Source organism: Uranotaenia lowii, chromosome 2, assembly GCF_029784155.1.
Source record: "Uranotaenia lowii strain MFRU-FL chromosome 2, ASM2978415v1, whole genome shotgun sequence".
NCBI classification, from domain to species: Eukaryota; Metazoa; Arthropoda; class Insecta; order Diptera; family Culicidae; genus Uranotaenia; species Uranotaenia lowii.
Genome location: NC_073692.1, coordinates 66338450 through 66357231, shown reverse-complemented (window position 1 = coordinate 66357231; position 18782 = coordinate 66338450). Strand labels below are relative to the sequence as shown.

The 18782-nt window shown below is 33.1% G+C and overlaps 1 protein-coding gene across 1 annotated transcript in view; it reads right to left on the bottom strand.

The window, feature by feature from the left end:
• LOC129745974 (EGFR adapter protein-like) overlaps positions 1-17981 on the bottom strand; it is a 28084-nt gene extending 10103 nt beyond the window's left edge. Inside the window, exons 1-2 of the mRNA XM_055739386.1 lie at positions 17359-17981; positions 8261-9000 (exon numbers count right to left, since the gene is read on the bottom strand). Of these exons, the coding sequence (XP_055595361.1) occupies positions 8261-8674 (414 nt within the window). The 5' untranslated portion in view covers positions 8675-9000; positions 17359-17981. The remainder of the gene's footprint in view (positions 1-8260; positions 9001-17358) is intronic.
• Between the last annotated feature and the right edge of the window lie 801 nt (positions 17982-18782).

Below are 18782 nucleotides of genomic sequence, written 5' to 3'. Positions count from 1 at the left end.
GCAAATACAAAGCGAAACTTTACTTTGCCCGCGTTTACTATTGAACATACAAACATATGTAGCTCTCGGCTATCCACTGACCCCGATTCAAGAAAAAAAACATTATATCAATGATAAGATTTCTACTCTTTTCTTAGCCCTCAATGACGGAACATGTATACAAAACACAATGACAGCCCTAATAAGAGTAATTTTCTCATCGTTTCCTCTTTTACATACAAACGTCTATCTAAACGTGAAAAAAAAATAATAAAAATTCTCATGCCAACAGTCTCTCCTGCTCTTAACCCAAACCCAATAAACCATCAACAACCCTTCATAGAAACAGAAAAAAAGAGAAACCTACCTCACCGAGGCCGTTTCTCCCTCAAGACAATCATTCTCAACCCACACACACTTAGAGAGAAAACCCGACGGGACACGGTGTATTTCAGAGGGGGCTATGGCTATGAATGGGAGGGAGCGAAGAGAATAAGGCTGATGTCATGCTGAAGCAACTAGCAACGCGACCTACAACGCAACGTTCACACGACTAACCAGCTCTCATTTGATCTCCATGGAAATCGCGCAGACCTGTCATACTGGTTGCTTTGAGTAGCGCGACCAATCTGATGCCAATGTGTTTAGTAGCGCGACTAGTAGGAAATCCAATAGGAACATTGTTTTTTCTCGATTTGAAGCAGTGATTCCGGGTTTTAAGCACAATAGTACGAAGTTCTGTCCGAACTTGTGATAATAAACTAAAAACTATCTTAATCGGCGAGAAAATTTTCATGAATTCTTAGTTCCGGCAAAAAAACAAGGAATTTTGTCGGTTCAAATTTCGGCATTCTTGCAATCCGGGTCGTGATTCGATGAGTTTTTGATGGCTCCGGAAAGAAAGGAGACGATTCAAAGCATTATCAGATGTAGAGAAGTGATGATTTGTAGGGATTTTCAAAGTGACAGGTCGCGCCAGCATGACATACCAATGCAATGCAACGCAATCTTATTGGAACGTTGCGTTGCGTTGCTAGTTGTTTCAGCATGACATCAGCCTTACACCATCACACATATCATGACAAATCATCGGCTAATCCAATCACTATTTCCAATGATTTCACAAACACAACCTTGTGTCAGGTCTATCAATACATTCACTGAAGCTTTTCCTTTAAAGCAAGTTCAAACAGGATAGTTAAAACAAAGCTGCTCTTCCGGCTGACCCAAGTTCCAATTGCAGGGTCTACAAAAGGGGGATTAAACTTAAAACCCTGAAAAATCTTAAATTCAAAATCTATTTCTAGATCGTAAAACACAAATTGATCAACTACTACAAAACTATGTTTGTGATTATTCAGTCTAAGAGGCTTTCGTTAAAAGTATTACATCAATTGAAAAAAATAGGTATGAATAGAATGAAAAAATACTTAGCTTTGGTTTCCTCTGCTGGTAATTCGTCAGGTTCTCATTGAGGGGAGAACTTTTCTTTTCCTTGTCCCTTCTCTATCATGTGACCTTTCACTTCTCCCTTTGCACACATTATTACACAAAACTTCACTTCAAACACGCATACACACGTCAGTGACACTCCGTGTGCCTTTCTTTTGTATGCGTAAGCTGAACTATGTGGCCACCAGCGATGCCACACATACCGATTTTCCGGTATTTATACCGATTTTTGGCCAAAATTTTGACCAAGAATCGGTATATACCGATTACCGATTTTTGGCAAAACATACCGATTTCATACCGATTTTTAAGATTTTGACTCAAAATTCATTCCACTTTAACATTTCCACTTCATTCAAGCTATCCTCGTAGAGATCCCGGAGAAAGAAGACCAAGTTCGGTAGGCGTGGCGTGGCGTAACTTCGATCTGTACAACTTTTAAAGTATTCTGCAAAGATCTTCACGGCTCACCCTCATAATTCGTTCAGTTGTTCGCGCTATTTTGTTCCTTTGTTCTGTCAAATGATGCACTATCAACTATCAACTCAACCTCAAAACCAATGGACTAAGCTCAAGGCTGATATTTGACCTTCTGCGACTGCCAATAGAAGTTCCATAAGGTCAATCTCAATTGACGATCGCATTAAAGCTCTAGTGAGATACACGGTATGTAATATCATCGGTATAATCGTCGAATCCTTCTGCATCTTGTTAGCCAAATAAATTATATCATAAGTATCTAAACTGCAGGGATCGCGGAATTAAAGACCACGCCAGGCAAAAAGGGGTTTCAGTTATTTATAGTAAAACTATGTGTTTTTTAATCTTTTTCGGAAGAACACCTTCTTTAAGAGCACATTTCTCATTTATTTTCGCATAAAATTCTTGGATTTTCATATGACTAATGCGTGATTTTTCTTAGAATAAAATTCATTTTTTATTGGCTATAAAAAAATTGAAGCAACAACTCTCTTAACTATCTGCAATCATTTCTTTTTCTAATCGCTAGAACTCATATGTAATACCAAAAGCTGAATTGGCCAGATTGGCGAAAATCCATCAATAAAACGAAGAATATCAATTTGGGCCCATATTTGCCTCGAACGTCAAAAAGCCATTGGATTTGTAAGTGCTTACTAAATTAAAATTTCCTTTAGGTTGACGGTTCTATTCTTCCCCTATCGAATTTATCAATTCTACATCCCACTTTAGCCAAACATCAAAGTCTCAAGTTTTTACTTAATTTATGCCTAACACGAGTAACCTGAAGGTGCTCGCCATGCCTCTGTTTTTCTTATCAAACGGTAACTTTTGAAATAAATTTCCATTCAGTTATGAGTACTGGAAAGCAACACTTATTTCGGATTTTCTGCTGAATTTTCATTTGTGATTTTTGTTTCGTCAGCAAAAGCAGTTAGTTTTAAAATTAAAAAAAAAATGTACAAGTCATAACAAACACAAAGTTCTATTAAAATTTCAAAACCGTCATTTTGTGTAAACTAGTGTTACTAAGAACCAAGTTACGGAGAAAATGCAATAATATATGCTAAAACACATTTAGTCAGCTAGTTTTGAACTGAAAATGAACATTCATAAGAGTTCTTAGACTTGCTGTTTATTGCAAGCTTCTATTTAAAGAAAAATACGTTAGGAAGTTGAAAATGTAAGCGTTTTGAAATATCCGCCTCAAATACCGATTTTCATACCGATTTTTAGGATTTACATACCGATAAAAGATTTTTTTGGGTTTCAAAATACCGATAGAAATGTGGCATCACTGGTGGCCACTCCGCTACCCACAGACTGGGGCAGATTTCTGCTACTGAATGCAGCCACCATTTTTGAATGACTTTTATTAAACACTTTCTTCACTTTACAAAAACCATTTATCAACGGCTGGTTTCAAATCGAGTTTTACATACTCTTAATCTCGTAAAACGTTTAACACCAATTCTCCCGCACTTTCGGCCGATCATTGGAGTGGCCTTAACTTTCGATTGACTTTTTAGTCAACACACCAAATAACAGAGCGCAGGAAAAACGATCCGATCGACTGAGCAACACGAACGCGACTCGACTCTGCAATTTGCCTAATTTATAGAAAAATCTCAGCCAAAATAATGTTTGAGAAAATAATAAAAATTAAGATTTTTTATGCTCTCTTCACTATAAAACTCTCACAAATGGTTGCTGAAACTTACAATTAAGATTAAGCATCACAAAAATATCTCGAAAGACAACCGTCCAAAATCATCCATAAATCATTCAAAAATTAGTCCGGAAAAAATTTCAAATCCTTTTTTTGTCACTTGGAGTCGGCACATCGGGAGGAAGGTATAATAAAAATTAATTCAAAAAACTTATTAATAAGAACAAATTGCACAAAAGCTTGTGTGCAACAAAATTGCTTATTATATCATTGCATAAAACCCATAAATCAAGCAATTTTCGAGCGAAAAATCAATAAAATCAAGAATATACAAGGTGATAAAACTCCCATCTTCCACAATTAGTTTTTTTGCTTTTGTAATCTTTAGAATATTTAATGAATGTTTCAAAATTTCCATAAAAAAAAACCTCAAACTGTATTATTTCCCCCGTCGAGTTTTTTGAAAATTTCGAAAGGGGGGGGGGGGGGTTCACAAAAGAAGAAATAACCCAAGCAACCAAAAGTCACATATTTACTTGAATGCAAGTTTTGAAAGTTACATATTGGCTGAAAAAGAGATTCAACTGCCCAATTCCCTTAAGTGAACTTAATGCACTCATTGATGAACTTGCACTTGAACTTGAAAGCTGCAAAAGTGTAAGATAGTAAATTTGTTCACCTCTAATAAGCAAAAAAGAGATTTCGCATTAATGTTATAAATACAATTTTTTTTAATTTTTTCAAAATTTCATATTTGGAGCGTTTCTCAAAAGCTGTTCTATTTAGATTCTTTGAATATAATTTTCAGATTTAGCGCTCGATTTCACATCAAAAGTGATCTTCAGCTTACTTTGTTAAAAATGGTGTGAACTAGTGTTTTTACTTAAACTAAACATTTGTTTTTTTAATTTTCAGTTTTTCCAGAAATCTGAACGAAATTGTTTGATTAACTTTAGCTCATTTTCATAAGTTCACAATTTTGTTTCAACAATGGGAGCTAATATAAAAAGGGAATTACATTTTTGGATTCAGTACCCCCTAAAATAGTCAAGTTTAGCTCCTATTTTCTTAGCATCTCCGAAAAATGCTTTGCCTGTTTTTATTTGAAACTTATGTAGAAGATGTAGGAGAAGAAATGTCATTTGCGCCTATTGAGCAGAATACTGGGTTTATCAAATATTCCATCAAATTTGTGTAGAAAAAATATATGCACATAACCAGACATCAGTTTTCTTCTGGTGTAATTTTGATGTTGGAATCTTCTTCTCGAGAAAACGTTTTTTTTTTTATAAAAGCTGTCTAAATTGCAGAATCTTAAGCCGTGCGGGCTAATTGCGCCTATAAATATTTCAAACAAAATTTTTGTTTCTATGACAATATTTTAGTATAATTATATTCTAGTCTTAAGTATTATTATATTCAAGTCTTTAGTATAATTATATTTAAGTCATGAAGCTGATATTAACCGATATTTAAATATATGTCTTTTATAGTTTAATGAAATAAATCAATAGTTAGGGTTGCCATGCTATGAAATCAGTTCATCCATAAGAAAAAAATTATATAATCTGTTTTGAGATCTTCAATTCTCTTCTTAGGGGTTGAGTAGGGCCTAGATTTGAAGTTTTAGTAATGAAAATCAGAATTTTTGATATTTTACCTGTTATTTTAGGATTGAGGCATTTTACAAACTTGATGGTGCATAAAAAACACTCTCTTATTCATCTTTTAACCATAATTAAACCTTCATAGAAGCTTGAATTTGCTGTATTTTTTATGTTCATCTGAATAACAAACAAAAGCGTCCCAATTTTATGTTTTGGGCTTCATTACTTATAATTAAAAAAAATTCATTCAACCAAGTAGCCTCACAACACAATAGAATGTTAAAATCAAATTTTGTTAATTTTTTCGAATTAAGTACAATAACTCGAAAAACAAAATGTTCCAAAAAAAGCAAAATGTTCTTCTATAAACTTAATTCAAAAGCAAAAATCTCGAATCAGAACTCAGGCCTAAACCTCGAAATCTTATCCCAGGTCAACAACTCTACTACAGTTTTTAAAATATTTCTCACTTGCTGATAGATTTTTAAAGGCTGTACTCTAAAATCGCTATCAAAAATTATTCACACAAGAAGTTGGTGAATGAAAATTTGGTACAGCCCTAAATGTAAAATATCGAATTTTCAGTAAGATTGGACTCACCAAGGTTGCCAAATTGCCCGGATTTTATTTTCGAATGTTTTCATTTTACATGCAAATTCAAATAAAAATTCAAATTGTGTGATCACAATTCTGTTTGTTGCGTCCAACATGATTTTTCTAGAAAATTTTATCCAAATGATATGATGTGTTTCGATGAAAAAAAAAAAAATTATTCGAGTTTTTTTTTCTTGATTTTGAAGAATAACTTAATTTGGCTGAATATTACCCAATTTTTCGGTTATAAACTTTGAAATCGAATACGCAGATTTGGAAAGGTTTTCGGAAAAAATAGCTCGGATTTGCCCTGCCCGGATAAGTGCGGAAAAATATCCGGTAAGCTTATTTAGGTTTGAATCATTTTCGATGTTGTGGTTACAATTTATTTTTGTAAAAATAAAAAATTTTTGCCTGTAATCGAATTGTGAAATCTGTAACAAGATTATTGTTCTTAATTTTCAGTTCGGTTCATCATTATGACAAAATCCTGTTTAAAATTTCGATTTGCATATGAAACTAAAACAAGATATTATTCCATGTTTGAAGCTTATCATTCCGGAAAATAAATAGAAAACATTTAAAATTTCAAAGTATGTAATTGTTTTTCGGCTTATCATTCATTATTTCTTTAAAACGATGTTTTTGATGATCCTACGTTTCGATGCTTATTGTCATCTTCCTCAGGGAACCGCTTTAAAAAATCGATCACGAAAAACCATAAAAAAATCCAAAATTAGTTTGAAATCATAGAGACGGTAAGAGAAAAAAACAAATGGACAGTAAGCTTCACATTAGCACAGAAATTTCATGCGGAACGATAGATTAATTCGATGCCAATAAGCATCGAAACGTAGGATCAATCAAAACATCGTTTTAAGAAAATAAAGAATGATAAGCCGAAAAACAATCACATTAAATCATCCAGTCGACCCCTCTAAAAATCTTATTACAAAGCATTTTTAATATTATTTCGATTTGAAATTCTTTCTTTTAATTCTTATACAGAATCAAAACTTAAAAAAACTTCAAAATGGTAATCCAGAATTTTAATATCAGGGTTTTATCCTTCAGAAATTATAATAAGATTCACTAGTTGAATTAAGAATAAATAATTTAAGAAAAAATCCGTATAGAAAATCAAAGATTCAAAATTCAAATTTGAGATTTCTGATGAAGAACTCTGTTGTAATATGCCCTTCTCAGCTTATAACTATTGAGAATTTTTGTTTTTAAATTAAATTAAAAAATTAGTTTCAAATTGGAAATTCCGAATTTTTATTCAGGTTTAAAATTTAGAATTCTGATCTGGAAAATTAAAATTAAAAAACTGCTCAAGAAAAATTCACAAAACAGGTGAAAACAATATTAGAAGAATAGCCATAAATTCGTTTTTAAGATAACGTTTTTTTGAAAAATAATAATTTTAATTAAAATCTTCTCTCACAGGATTTTTAAAATTAAATAAATCATTGATGATATATTTTAGTTGATAAATTTTTTAACTTCTAAAAGTCTTCAGGTTTAGGAAAACTCAGCTGGAAATATATTTTATTGGTTTGTTGTTTCACATTAATTATATTTTAGTCACTTCATAACCAAGAATCTGAATAAATTGAATATTCAAGAGCTTAAAAGAAAACTGATTGGAATTCCTAACTTATAATTTTTCAATTATCCCTTAATATTTGAAACATTTTCACCGAAATTTTTCATTTAAGCGGAACCTTCAAGATCCCCTATTTATTTTCAAAGCTGGAAAAAACTGGAAACTTTTAGCATTTATATTGGAAAGTACATTAGGATTCAAAATAAATAACTAATAATATTAAGGATTCAACCCGATTAGTGTGATACTCTTAGTGTAACTTTTTTTTTTACTTTTCTTTATGTATGAATTTTTCATCAAAAATGTAATAGGGAAAATTTTGTCATCAAAATTTTACTAAAAATTCTGCAAAAGATCATGGATGAATTTTTAAACATAACGAAGCTTTTAAGACCCCAGGGTTTGAGAAGTTTATAAATGATCCCAAATCGATTCGGTCTACTGATCATGTCATATATTGCACTTAAACTGCAGTGTTCAAACAGTGAAAAATCAGTATGTGTTATATTTAAGGAGGCAACTATATATAAGATAATTTTTAAGATATCGGGATGACGGGCTCAGCCTATATATCCATCAATAAATCAAACTAAACATTGTCCTTCTTTTGATTAAAAGAGGTCTTATTTTTCTACCAGAAGTCCTATTATGACAAATTTAACCTAGCAAGCATACCCGGATATAGTCGTAATTAGTCGTCTTTGGTTAGTTAAATTATTACAAAATTTCAACAGTGAATTTAAAATAATGAAAAGCCTCTTGCACAAATCGAAAAAACCCGATAGCTTTCTAGGTAGGTACATGAGAAACTAGCAACAGAAAACCAATTCAACTGGTTAGTTACGTCCTACTACTAAGAATTGCACTTACCAGGGTAGGCTTCTCGGCAAACTTGAGGCAGTTGTTCATCTCGGTGGGCGAATTGTCCTCCTCCGATGAATTGGCCGACGACGAGGAGGACGCAAAAGGTGACGACGCCGATGAAGACGATGACGTTGTCGACGTCGTCGTCGTCGTTCCCCCGGGCAGCAGCCGGAAAGGATCTGCGGCATGATTTACATTTTCATCGCATTTGTTATGTGAGGTTAGAGCTGACGGCGGATGCTCCTGGTGGTGCTTCTGAGAATCCAGTCCGAAGTCGTCGTAGCTACATTTCCGAGCAAGATGCACCACCCTTGTCGCCGTCTGGTTTCTGGGTTGCTGTTTTTGGGTTTCCGTCCTGGTGGCCGGACGATGGGATCCGGCACTGGATAAGATATCGCTAAAATATTCCACTTCCTGCATCCCGTGTCGGGTTGGTCTTTTGAACGAACGAAAACTTTTTTTTTCTTTACTTTTGCCTCTTCCGTTGGCTTCACTCACTTTTCAACGTTTGCCGCCTTCCAGTTATTTTACACTTTTGTATTCACTTCAGTCCATGACGACCATGCGGTTTCGTGTTTGTTGAAAATTTGTCTACTTTCAACTGACCATTTTCCATTGAGTTTTTCCAAATCCCTTTTGGAGAGTTCACTTTTTTTGGGTTGCTCTTTTTTGTTCTCTTCGGTAAACGAATAAGTCTTTGAGGTCACTCGGTGTTCAGCCGGATTTGTTTGTTGCTTTCCTGCAAGCTTGGTAAAAGATGGATGGGATTTTATGTTTACACAGCACGATTTGTTTAAAATTGCACAGTGGAGTCAAAGAAACAGTTCATATGTGAAATTGAGGTGATTAATTTTATTTAAAGAATTAATTTCTTCAAATAGCGATAGTGAAATATCGTTACCGTAAAACGGGATAACATTGTCCACCGGGGTAGATTTGATCAACATGAAATTTTGATGCGCCAAGACCTTTGTTTAGAGAAAAACGCATTCCAAGTTTCAGAAAATAAAATCAATTTCCTATTAAGCTGCGTACAGTCATTTTCCTTAATAAGTCGCTAAAACGCTTTAAATTGATTTAATTTCATCACCCGATCGATCAATATAGCTTTGCCGTACTTATTACTTCAAAAAATTAGTAAATATAACTGTGGGCCTTTTTACCACAGACTGGTGCTCTCATTTTGTTCATTCGCCTAATTGGAGCGCCCTTTTGAACTGCAAAATGACTGTTCGCCTTTTGGATCACTTATTAAATAAGCAATATTCAAGCAAATTTCGGCTTTAAAGCGGGTCCAAATGATCACATTAACACATTAGCACATTCAACGATCTTATAAATGCTGATTTGTGCTTCTCCTCGTCCTGGGAAAACAATTTCAAAAACTGCAATGCCCTTTTTCCATCTTGAAATAACTATTGGCCCTTTTGCCCGCGACGAAATTTTGAGGGGAAATGGGCGAATGAACTGTGGGATTACACACTCATAAAAAAAGCTGTCCCTCCCACTTCTAAAGAAGCGTATGGGGTCCACCTATGGGGAAAGACCCAATTGGGCCTGTGGGACCATCACAAAAAAAAAATTAAATTTAACTTCAAAAAAATAAGAAAAATTAAAAGGAGATCATATTTTCGGATGTAAAATAAAGAGTTTAACGCATTTATGTGATTATCTGGATTTGTTTACGCATTCGCCGTGTTCGAAATTCGATACCGATTTGTAACGTGTGGCTAGACTGAGCGGCTAACTTGAGTGGGAGAGCGTCACATGCTTTTTTACGTGACGGGGCCTCCCAGGAAAAACACTCGTCACCCGAATATGGGTGCCATGGCGACGAACGTGTTAAACCACTTGTGGACGATACTTTTTCTCTTCTCTGGAGTAAGACCCCGCATTTTGGAATGTAGTTGGTAATCACAAACTAAATGTTATTTAAATCATGTTCAGAAATGTGTAGACAAAAGGACGCAGCCAGTAGAATTCGAAATAAAAATATTCGATTCAAGATAACCGTTCACATTAGGTGTGCTCATGGAACAGATACTATATAACATACATACATGGTTCCATGATGTTTTCTCAAAAATTCTCCCAATGAAGCAAATAAAAAAAAAACTCTGTCCATCGATAAAGAGTTCAATGTCATCATCATAATGCAGGTCCCTTTCTTTTTTGGCAACACGCTTGGAAGCTTTGTGATGCCAAAATCGAATCTCGCCTTTTTAATCACCTTTTTTCACTTATTACTAAAAAGAAACCAATGATTATTAACACCTTTTTTCAAAAATTTGTTTAACGTTTGAACTTTTTTTTTTTTCAAAATACACGAAATTTTTTTTTCAGATTTCGCTTATAATTTTTACTAAGAAGCTCAAATTTGACAGTTTTGACCTTATGCTTGATAGAATTTCTTCGAAACCTTTTTTCTTGATGATTTCTACATTTTTCCAGCTCGATTCAGGTAAACTTAACATCGATGTGAGGCGAGTTTCACCTCGACGAAGTAAAATTTACCTTGTTTTGGATTTCGCGAGCATTTATCTAGGTAAATTTTACCTTTTTATTATGTGTTTCAATGTTTTTGAATATGTTTTTTTTCCAAAACAGGTGTCTACAAAACAAATGAATCCTGAAGGGGGGCTAGGGCAATATAATGTTGAATGATCGAATTGTAGCTTTCTTCAATCAGCTCAAAATTACATACTGTCTTTGATATAAATGATCAAAGAGAACACACCTTTATATTCGTAATCTCATTAGTTTGCTACAATGTTGCCAGTTTATATTAAGGCTAATTCTAGATAGAGTTTATTGTATATTTTCTAATTTTCTCGAAAATTTAAAAATCAAAAATCTAATATTGAAAGTTTTTAGGAAAATTCATTAGCAAACATTTTGTTCGTGTATTTTGCTCGAAAATCTTGAAAAAAAATTTTCGATTATTTCCCTGGTATATTGGATGGGAAAGGGTCTCCTATCAAGGCCGTGCGAACGGGGGGGGGGGGGGGGGGTTTAAGGAGTTTAACCCCCCCCCCCATGGAGATTTTTTCCAAGTAAAATATTCAGATCAAGAAATGAATTTACTATAGTAATCGTAAAGTTCTTAACCCCAAAGGTGTCCAAAAATGAGTGTAAACAAACATATAAGAAAATTGGCTTGCCTCCGGCGGAATTTGTTTCTCAATCACTCTAGGCCAAAGACATTTTATTTTACGACACTAAGTATATGATCTTCACGAATCGAAATGTATTTTTTATTGTAACTTTGGAATTGCAATTCAACAAATCTTTTGTACCTAAAATCCAATCTTGACACACAAAAACCCTACCTTAAGAATGGGTTGCTATTTTGAAGTGTAACTATAAAAATTAAGATTTCGAAACCCACCATTTTAACCTGAAAATTCATAATAAGATATTAATTTTATAAAGAAACAAGTTGGAAGCTACGTGAGAAGTGTTCAATACTCACACTAGTAAAAATATATAACCTTATATCCATTACCTTATTACTCATCTTTAAGATTCTAAAAAAATCGTGTATGTCATTATAAATTTTAAGCTAATATGAAACATTCTTCAAGAAACCATTTTCAGCCACAATTTTGATTTTCATGTTCTTTTCAATACTGAAATTCACATTCAACAAGGGTTTTGATTGATATATTATTCAATGCCACAAAACTCACATTTTTCAAGGTGCTAGAATTTGAGAACTTATGATGATCAATTTGGGTGCCCTGAATAAAAAAAATGCGATTAGTTTGTATTTTTCAGCTTTTATTTCTAAGTAGTTGATATTTTTTTCAAGGAGTTTTTGTATTAATTGACAAAACCTTAAAAATGTTAAACGAAGGTTTTCATTCCGTTATCCCCTAAGACCGCAAGTACTTTGAGCTTCTGCGAAAAAAGTCGAAGAAAATATTTCTTTGTTTTCTTTACCCCATTTAGAAATAAACGGGAATTTGATTTTTTGAAAAGTTTTTAAACAAATTGAATTTAACAAATTATTTAAAGCAAACATAAAATTGTTTTTCAAGATTTAACAAATTTGTTCAAAGAAATAAATTTTCAGTAATTTCAATAATACTATAGTAAACACACAGACAGTAAACATAGTCTTCAGGTTCTTGAAAACTGTACAATTGAATTTTTTTTAAGATCATTTTTAATTTTCTTCATCAAAATATTATTCTTCAAATTGAATGAAACAAATTTAAAAAAAATCAGAACTCATTGACTTCAGATTTCACTCAAAATTTAACTCAACTTCATTAAATTTATAAACATCATTTCACCAAAACTAGAGATGACAGACAAAATCTGACAGAAGAGAAGAGCTCAGGACACCAAATCTGTTACAAAAGATAAGAGTTCAGGATTCCAAAATCTACCAAATTTCTAAAAGGCTTCAAAACGCTGTTTTCTTGATCAATCAATTTTATTTTATTAATAAGTTTTTGAAATGGTACACACAAAAAAAGCAAAGTAGAATTACTAAATCCGTGGTTTAAATGAACAACAGGCAACCATATTTTTGAGTCAAATATGTTTTGTTGTTTATAATACCTTACGCATAGCAATTTTACTATGTGTTCAATTTGGCTGCGCATAGTAAATTCGACTGCGTTTTAGTAAAATTGTCAATGAAATGATGCATTGTTCTACTTCGTCCCTAGTAAAATTAATATGTCTCATGATGAAACTAGTATGTGTTATGATAAAAAATTAGGAGGAGCGAGGAGCTTGATTTAAATAGTAAAATTACTATGTATGTTTGTTTGTTTATTTGCATGCATGTGTTATTATGTGACATTATTTGAAACATTAAAATTCACACTTCCGACAAACGTCGGTCAATGTTAGTGTGTTCTCCCGATGCTCTGGAACGATTTTCAAAGTTATGAAACTTTAAAGCAGCTGAAAATTAGTTTTTTTACTCACGGGTTTGATGATTAATGATCGTGAATTAGTGTAAACAACAAGAATGTTTTGCATGGTAAAATTATCATACGCACTAATGTTTTTGAGTCAATAATGTTTTGTTCTCAAAAGTACCATGTGCGTAGTATTTTGTTGATATGAATTGGTGCCACGATGTCTAAATTACTATGCCAACGCTAGTTGTAATAGAAATTATGTGGAAATTATCATGACCATAGTATTTTCGACAACAAACATTGAGAGTTATCGAAAATTACCAGGTATGTACATAGTAATTTCAATATTATTTCATGCGCACTTTTACAAAATCGATGTTAAACTTTTCATGGTTGAAAATACTATAGCGCTGAAATGGTAAAATTATCATGACAGCGTCTTTGGGATAACCACTCAATTTTTTTCCGTGTAATATGTTTTTACTTAAACATTTTCATTCTTAATTGTTAAAAAACTTTTCTTTTTCATCTTCTCATAAATATACCGAATTTTACTGAATCCTTTTTTATTAGTTTACCGACAAATATTATTCAAAAATTAATTTTTTTTGGAATTGGTTGTAATATTTTTAACAAGTTAGTCTTTATTTTTCAATCGTAATTTTTTGTGTTTTAAAAAATAATCTTCTTGAAAGCCTATTAATATAAATTTTAATAAGTAAAACTTAGTGGTGTGTAAAGTTTGTCTTTTTCAGGACCCAATATTACAAAAGACGGCAAAGAATTCAAGGCTTAAAATTTTAAATTACCAAACCTGTGCCCGAAAACTTAAAATAGGTAACAATTTTTTTTATATTTCAAATCATCTTGATTCAATCATATTTTTTTTAAATTTATCTATGAAAAAAAAAAACGATTTCAGTTTTTAATTGATCATTCAAGAAATCACTCACTTTTCAATCTGTACATTGTCAGTATAAGCTTTCAATTATGAATTGAACATGTTGTTTCATAAACCCTTCAATTGAAAATGTAGAAAAGGAATTCAAATTAACAATTTTTAAAAATGAGTAATTTCTAACCTGGTTTGAAATTAATTTTCCTTTTAGGTTATAATTTATTTTTAAATCTGGTATAATATTTTAAAAATTCTATATCTGTGCACTGATTCTTATGTCCAAACTTCAAATATTCGTTTAATTCGAACTTTATTTGCATTCTACTTCTGGTGTTTCCAAAATTTTGATTTCAAATTTGTAAACTAAACTGCTTAAAATTTGTTTTCAAACAAATTTCTAGATCAGCATAAAGATTGTCATTTTGAATGATTTTTTATTGACTTACCGGAAATCGTACTTAATTTGAAACATTTATTCTGATTGGTTTTTGAATGGTATCAGAAAAAGTGTCAATTTTTTGATCATGTATGTTGGGCACCCATAAGTAAGAAAATGGTTTTAGAAATAAATTTTCTCATTCGTTGTGCATTTTTGGTATTGGTCTTATTATTTTTTTCTAGCAAAATTTGAATTTCGAACCCCCCCCCCCCCCCATGGACGGGTACTTCGCACGGACCTGTATCCTATAATATGGCAAATTATCAGAGATGGCAATCTTGAAATTGAACTCCGTGGTCCATTTCTCTCTCGATAATAAATGATAAGATAAGGTATAGGAGGAGGAAGGATAAAAGTTAAAAAAAAAATGGTTTAAAAAGATTGTTTTTTTGAATAAATTACTAAAGTTTTTATTTTATATTAAAGATGATAAGGAATTAAGTGATGAGGTAAAGAATCTACAAATTGAGAAATTAAAGCATTGAAAATGAAAAAAAAAAATATTTAACATATTTTCCTGAGGATTTAGAACAAGTTTCTGAGAATGATTTTGCGGCTTCCATCTTGGCACAGCACTGAAGATCTTCATCGGATTGCGGACATCGAATCGACCAAAAAGAGATGGCCAACCTAATAATCTCTAATTTCTTAAGTAAATCGATACAGTCTTTCATCGCACAGAATCGTTCCCTTTATAATTGGTTTAATTTTAGGATATTTTTTTAGTAAATATGTTACATAAGGTTGCCAGATTTCACAGATTTTTCCGAGCTTGCCCTGATATTTAACACAAAATTTGAGGAAAGGCATAAAATTTGAGGGATTGGAATGATTCATTTTATTTATTGAATTTAACAAAAATTTCAAATTGAGTTATTGTAATTTTATAGGGCAAGTTTTATCCAAATAATCATGACTGGTGTTTGGGAAGCCTAAAATACGATCTTAAATATGTTGATGTGTTTTAATGGGAAAAAAATATTCATAGTGTTATCTTCTTGTTTTTTTTAATTTTATTTTTTAAGTAAAACGAACACAAACACACACACAGGATCTCATTTTTGATCGCGGCATCATTTTTGATCGCGTGACTCGATTTCGACGAAACTTGATCAGATACTAGGTGGAACAATTTAACAATTTTTGATTAAATTTCAATTTTTTCTTATTAAAATTGTCAAAATTCAAATAAATTTTGTGAAGAAATCTCAAATTTCTATATTTAAGAGAAAGGCTTTATCTTTTTTTCTCAACCAATTTAAAGTTTACAAATTGTGTGGAGCGTTAAGCGGGCCATAGACTACAAAAATGGCTTGTGCAAATTCGATGATTCTACGACGATTGTTTGACTCTATGCTCTCCCACACACGATACAAACATATTCCACGCGGATGGGTTCGAAATATTTTGTACGAACAACCCTCCGTGGCATGGTGTATGGAGCCGTTTGTATAAACTTCAAGCCGGGTGGATGTGGTTTTTTTTTGTTGTTGCTGTTATTGTTTTCGCCAGCAATCGTTTGTGTTCGCGTGAAAAATGTTTGTTTCTTGTGTGGGCGAGCTTAGAATCAAACAATCGTCGTGGAATCATCGCATTTTGTACAGATGTGTTTTGTACAAACAGCACCATACACCATGCCACACAGTGCCATACACGATGCAAATCGTTTTCACCGCAAAAGAATTTCATCGAATTTCATTGCTTTTGTGCAAATATTGTATAGTCTATGGCCCGCTTAAGAGCGATAATTGAAATAGATTGTGTGAAAGTTTCATTAACCCTCCAAAGCTGTTCGGGTCAATATGATCCGAAGCGCTCATTTCAAATCACTTTATCATCAATACACTGAAAAACTGGGAATTTTGACAGACCAAGTATGTTCTATGAATATGATGATCAAATAAAAGACAAAAAAATAAAATTTGAGTTTTGAAAATCGGTTAGCAAAGCAAAGCCAGAGTTGAACGTCATCTTTTTAAAGTAAGATTTTTTTTCTACCGAAAGATCTGAGATAGCGGTCAAAACTTTCATTGGACCCCAACATGTCTTTACATTGTCAGATAGATGGATTCTTGACGATTGCAAACATCAATGAAACATTTAAATACAGAAACGCTGTCAAGTTATGAGTATTTTAAAAATTTTATTGATTTTTCGGACGTTTTACTTTTAAAACCAGTTTCTGATAACCTGGTAATACAAATCGGCATTATTTTGAAACGTTGAATAATTTGAATAAATTACCTACACAATGAATATGATATCATGAAAGTCGACTTACATTAACAGCCAGGAGAACAAAATCAAACTACAACTCAAATTTCCCCGAAACGGATATTTTGCGAACGGCTTTGGAAGGTTAAAAAGAATCAACCGAGAGAGAGAGAGAGAGAGAGAGAGAGAGAGAGAGAGAGAGAGAGAGAGAGAGAGAGAGAGAGAGACATTTTTTTTTTCAAAAGTTTAAAAGATTTTTTTTGAATTATTCGTAAGAAGATAGCTGTGTTAATCGTAAAACAAAATTCATAGAATATATCAGATGCTTCAGAAATATATTTAAGATTTGGCAAAGCGTGCAAACTAAATAGCAGTTCAGGTGTTCGAAATGTGATATTGAATGCGTGAGGGTAAAATTAAATTAAAACTTTAGGTGTTTCTCCGAAATAAACACACTAATAAGGATTAATCCACCGTGCATTAACAACAAGGCACTGCACGGAGCACGAAGAATGGCGCTGCTGGGTGATGTCTGTTTCCAGTAGTGATGTGTTCCCCGATGCCCAAACTTCAACCCTTTCACTGCGCAATGTTCCTCCACTTCCGGCCCTCGGTGCTCACTTTCCATTCATTCATTCATTCATTCTTTTATCTCCGTTAATTTATTACTCACTATCATGCGAGACACTGGGAGTTTTGCACGATTCCATTCCACCGACACGGCGAACGGTCTTTTGTTTAAAATTTATTCGTTTTTTTACTCCCCGAGAATCCAGTTGGTTTGATTTGGGCACAGCTCAGCTCCATGCGATTAATACCTCCTGCAACTCACTATCATCATCCGAAGGTGGGTCTTACTAGGGATCCGATCTGATTCAATTTTCCCTACAAATGCAAAGTTCGTCAGGCAACAGCAGCACCACCAGAAGTGGGAGGATTGGTTTTGACTTTAGGGCTGTTGCTGTTAGTATCCTCAACGCCCACCCGCCCACGTCAGTCACTCATTGGCTGGTCTCTGCCTGGTGTGGGATGCTGCTGGTTGCTGATGGAAAATGCTTTTGTTACTCATTCGTCAGGATTAAATTTTCCCTGCTGCAAGCCATCTCTCATGCAAAAAAGCCGTTTTACAGGATTTCAGCAGCATCAGCCGTTGGATGGGCCAGGTCTATGGAATATGGCGACCTTTTCAAGCTTCGGTTGTTCCCGGGGCCAGCGAGAGAGATCTAGATGCGAAAAGTCCGGTGTCCAACTCCGGGGGAAAATCCACTCCCAGCAGCTGTCCGTCCGATAGTGACAAGGATCTGCGGAATAGAATGAATTACAGGAGAAAGTTGTAAAATCTGTCTGAAAGCGAAAGCCGATTGAAATTGAATGAATTTGTTCCCGGCAGTATTTAGACATATTGTTGTGTGGGTTGTGGTTGGAAATGTGGAATGGAGAAGCCGGGAAGGATATGGTGGTGGCGTTTTAAAGTCAAAATGTTTAATCCTGATGGCATCATCAGCTTATGTTTGGAAATGTTCTTTAAAAATGATGAACTTATTTACGAGGATGATGATTGAGGAAAAAAAAGTATGGAATACTAGCGATGGGCATATTTATGGTCAGGGATCATAAAACCCTTTTCTAACGCAATTAAAAAAAAATCTGTATTAACCTGATTATTTAAACATTCTAGAAGAGACTTTGTTATATTCCACGCACTGTTTCTAAGAAAAAAAAATCATTAAATGAGCTTCATCAATCAAATCATTATGGATATTCGAATTAGAATTTTTTTTAAATTTTTGTGTCAATTGACACACTTTTATAAAACACCTAAGATTTAAATGAAAAATTTGTTCCAATTTTTTTAATTTTTGTCCTTTTTGTCATTTTTATCGTTTTTGTCATTTTTGTCAGTTTTGTCATTTTTGTCATTTTTGTCATTTTTGTCATTTTTGTCATTTTTGTCATTTTTGTCATTTTTGTCATTTTTGTCATTTTTGTCATTTTTGTCATTTTTGTCATTTTTGTCATTTTTGTCATTTTTGTCATTTTTGTCATTTTTGTCATTTTTGTCATTTTTGTCATTTTTGTCATTTTTGTCATTTTTGT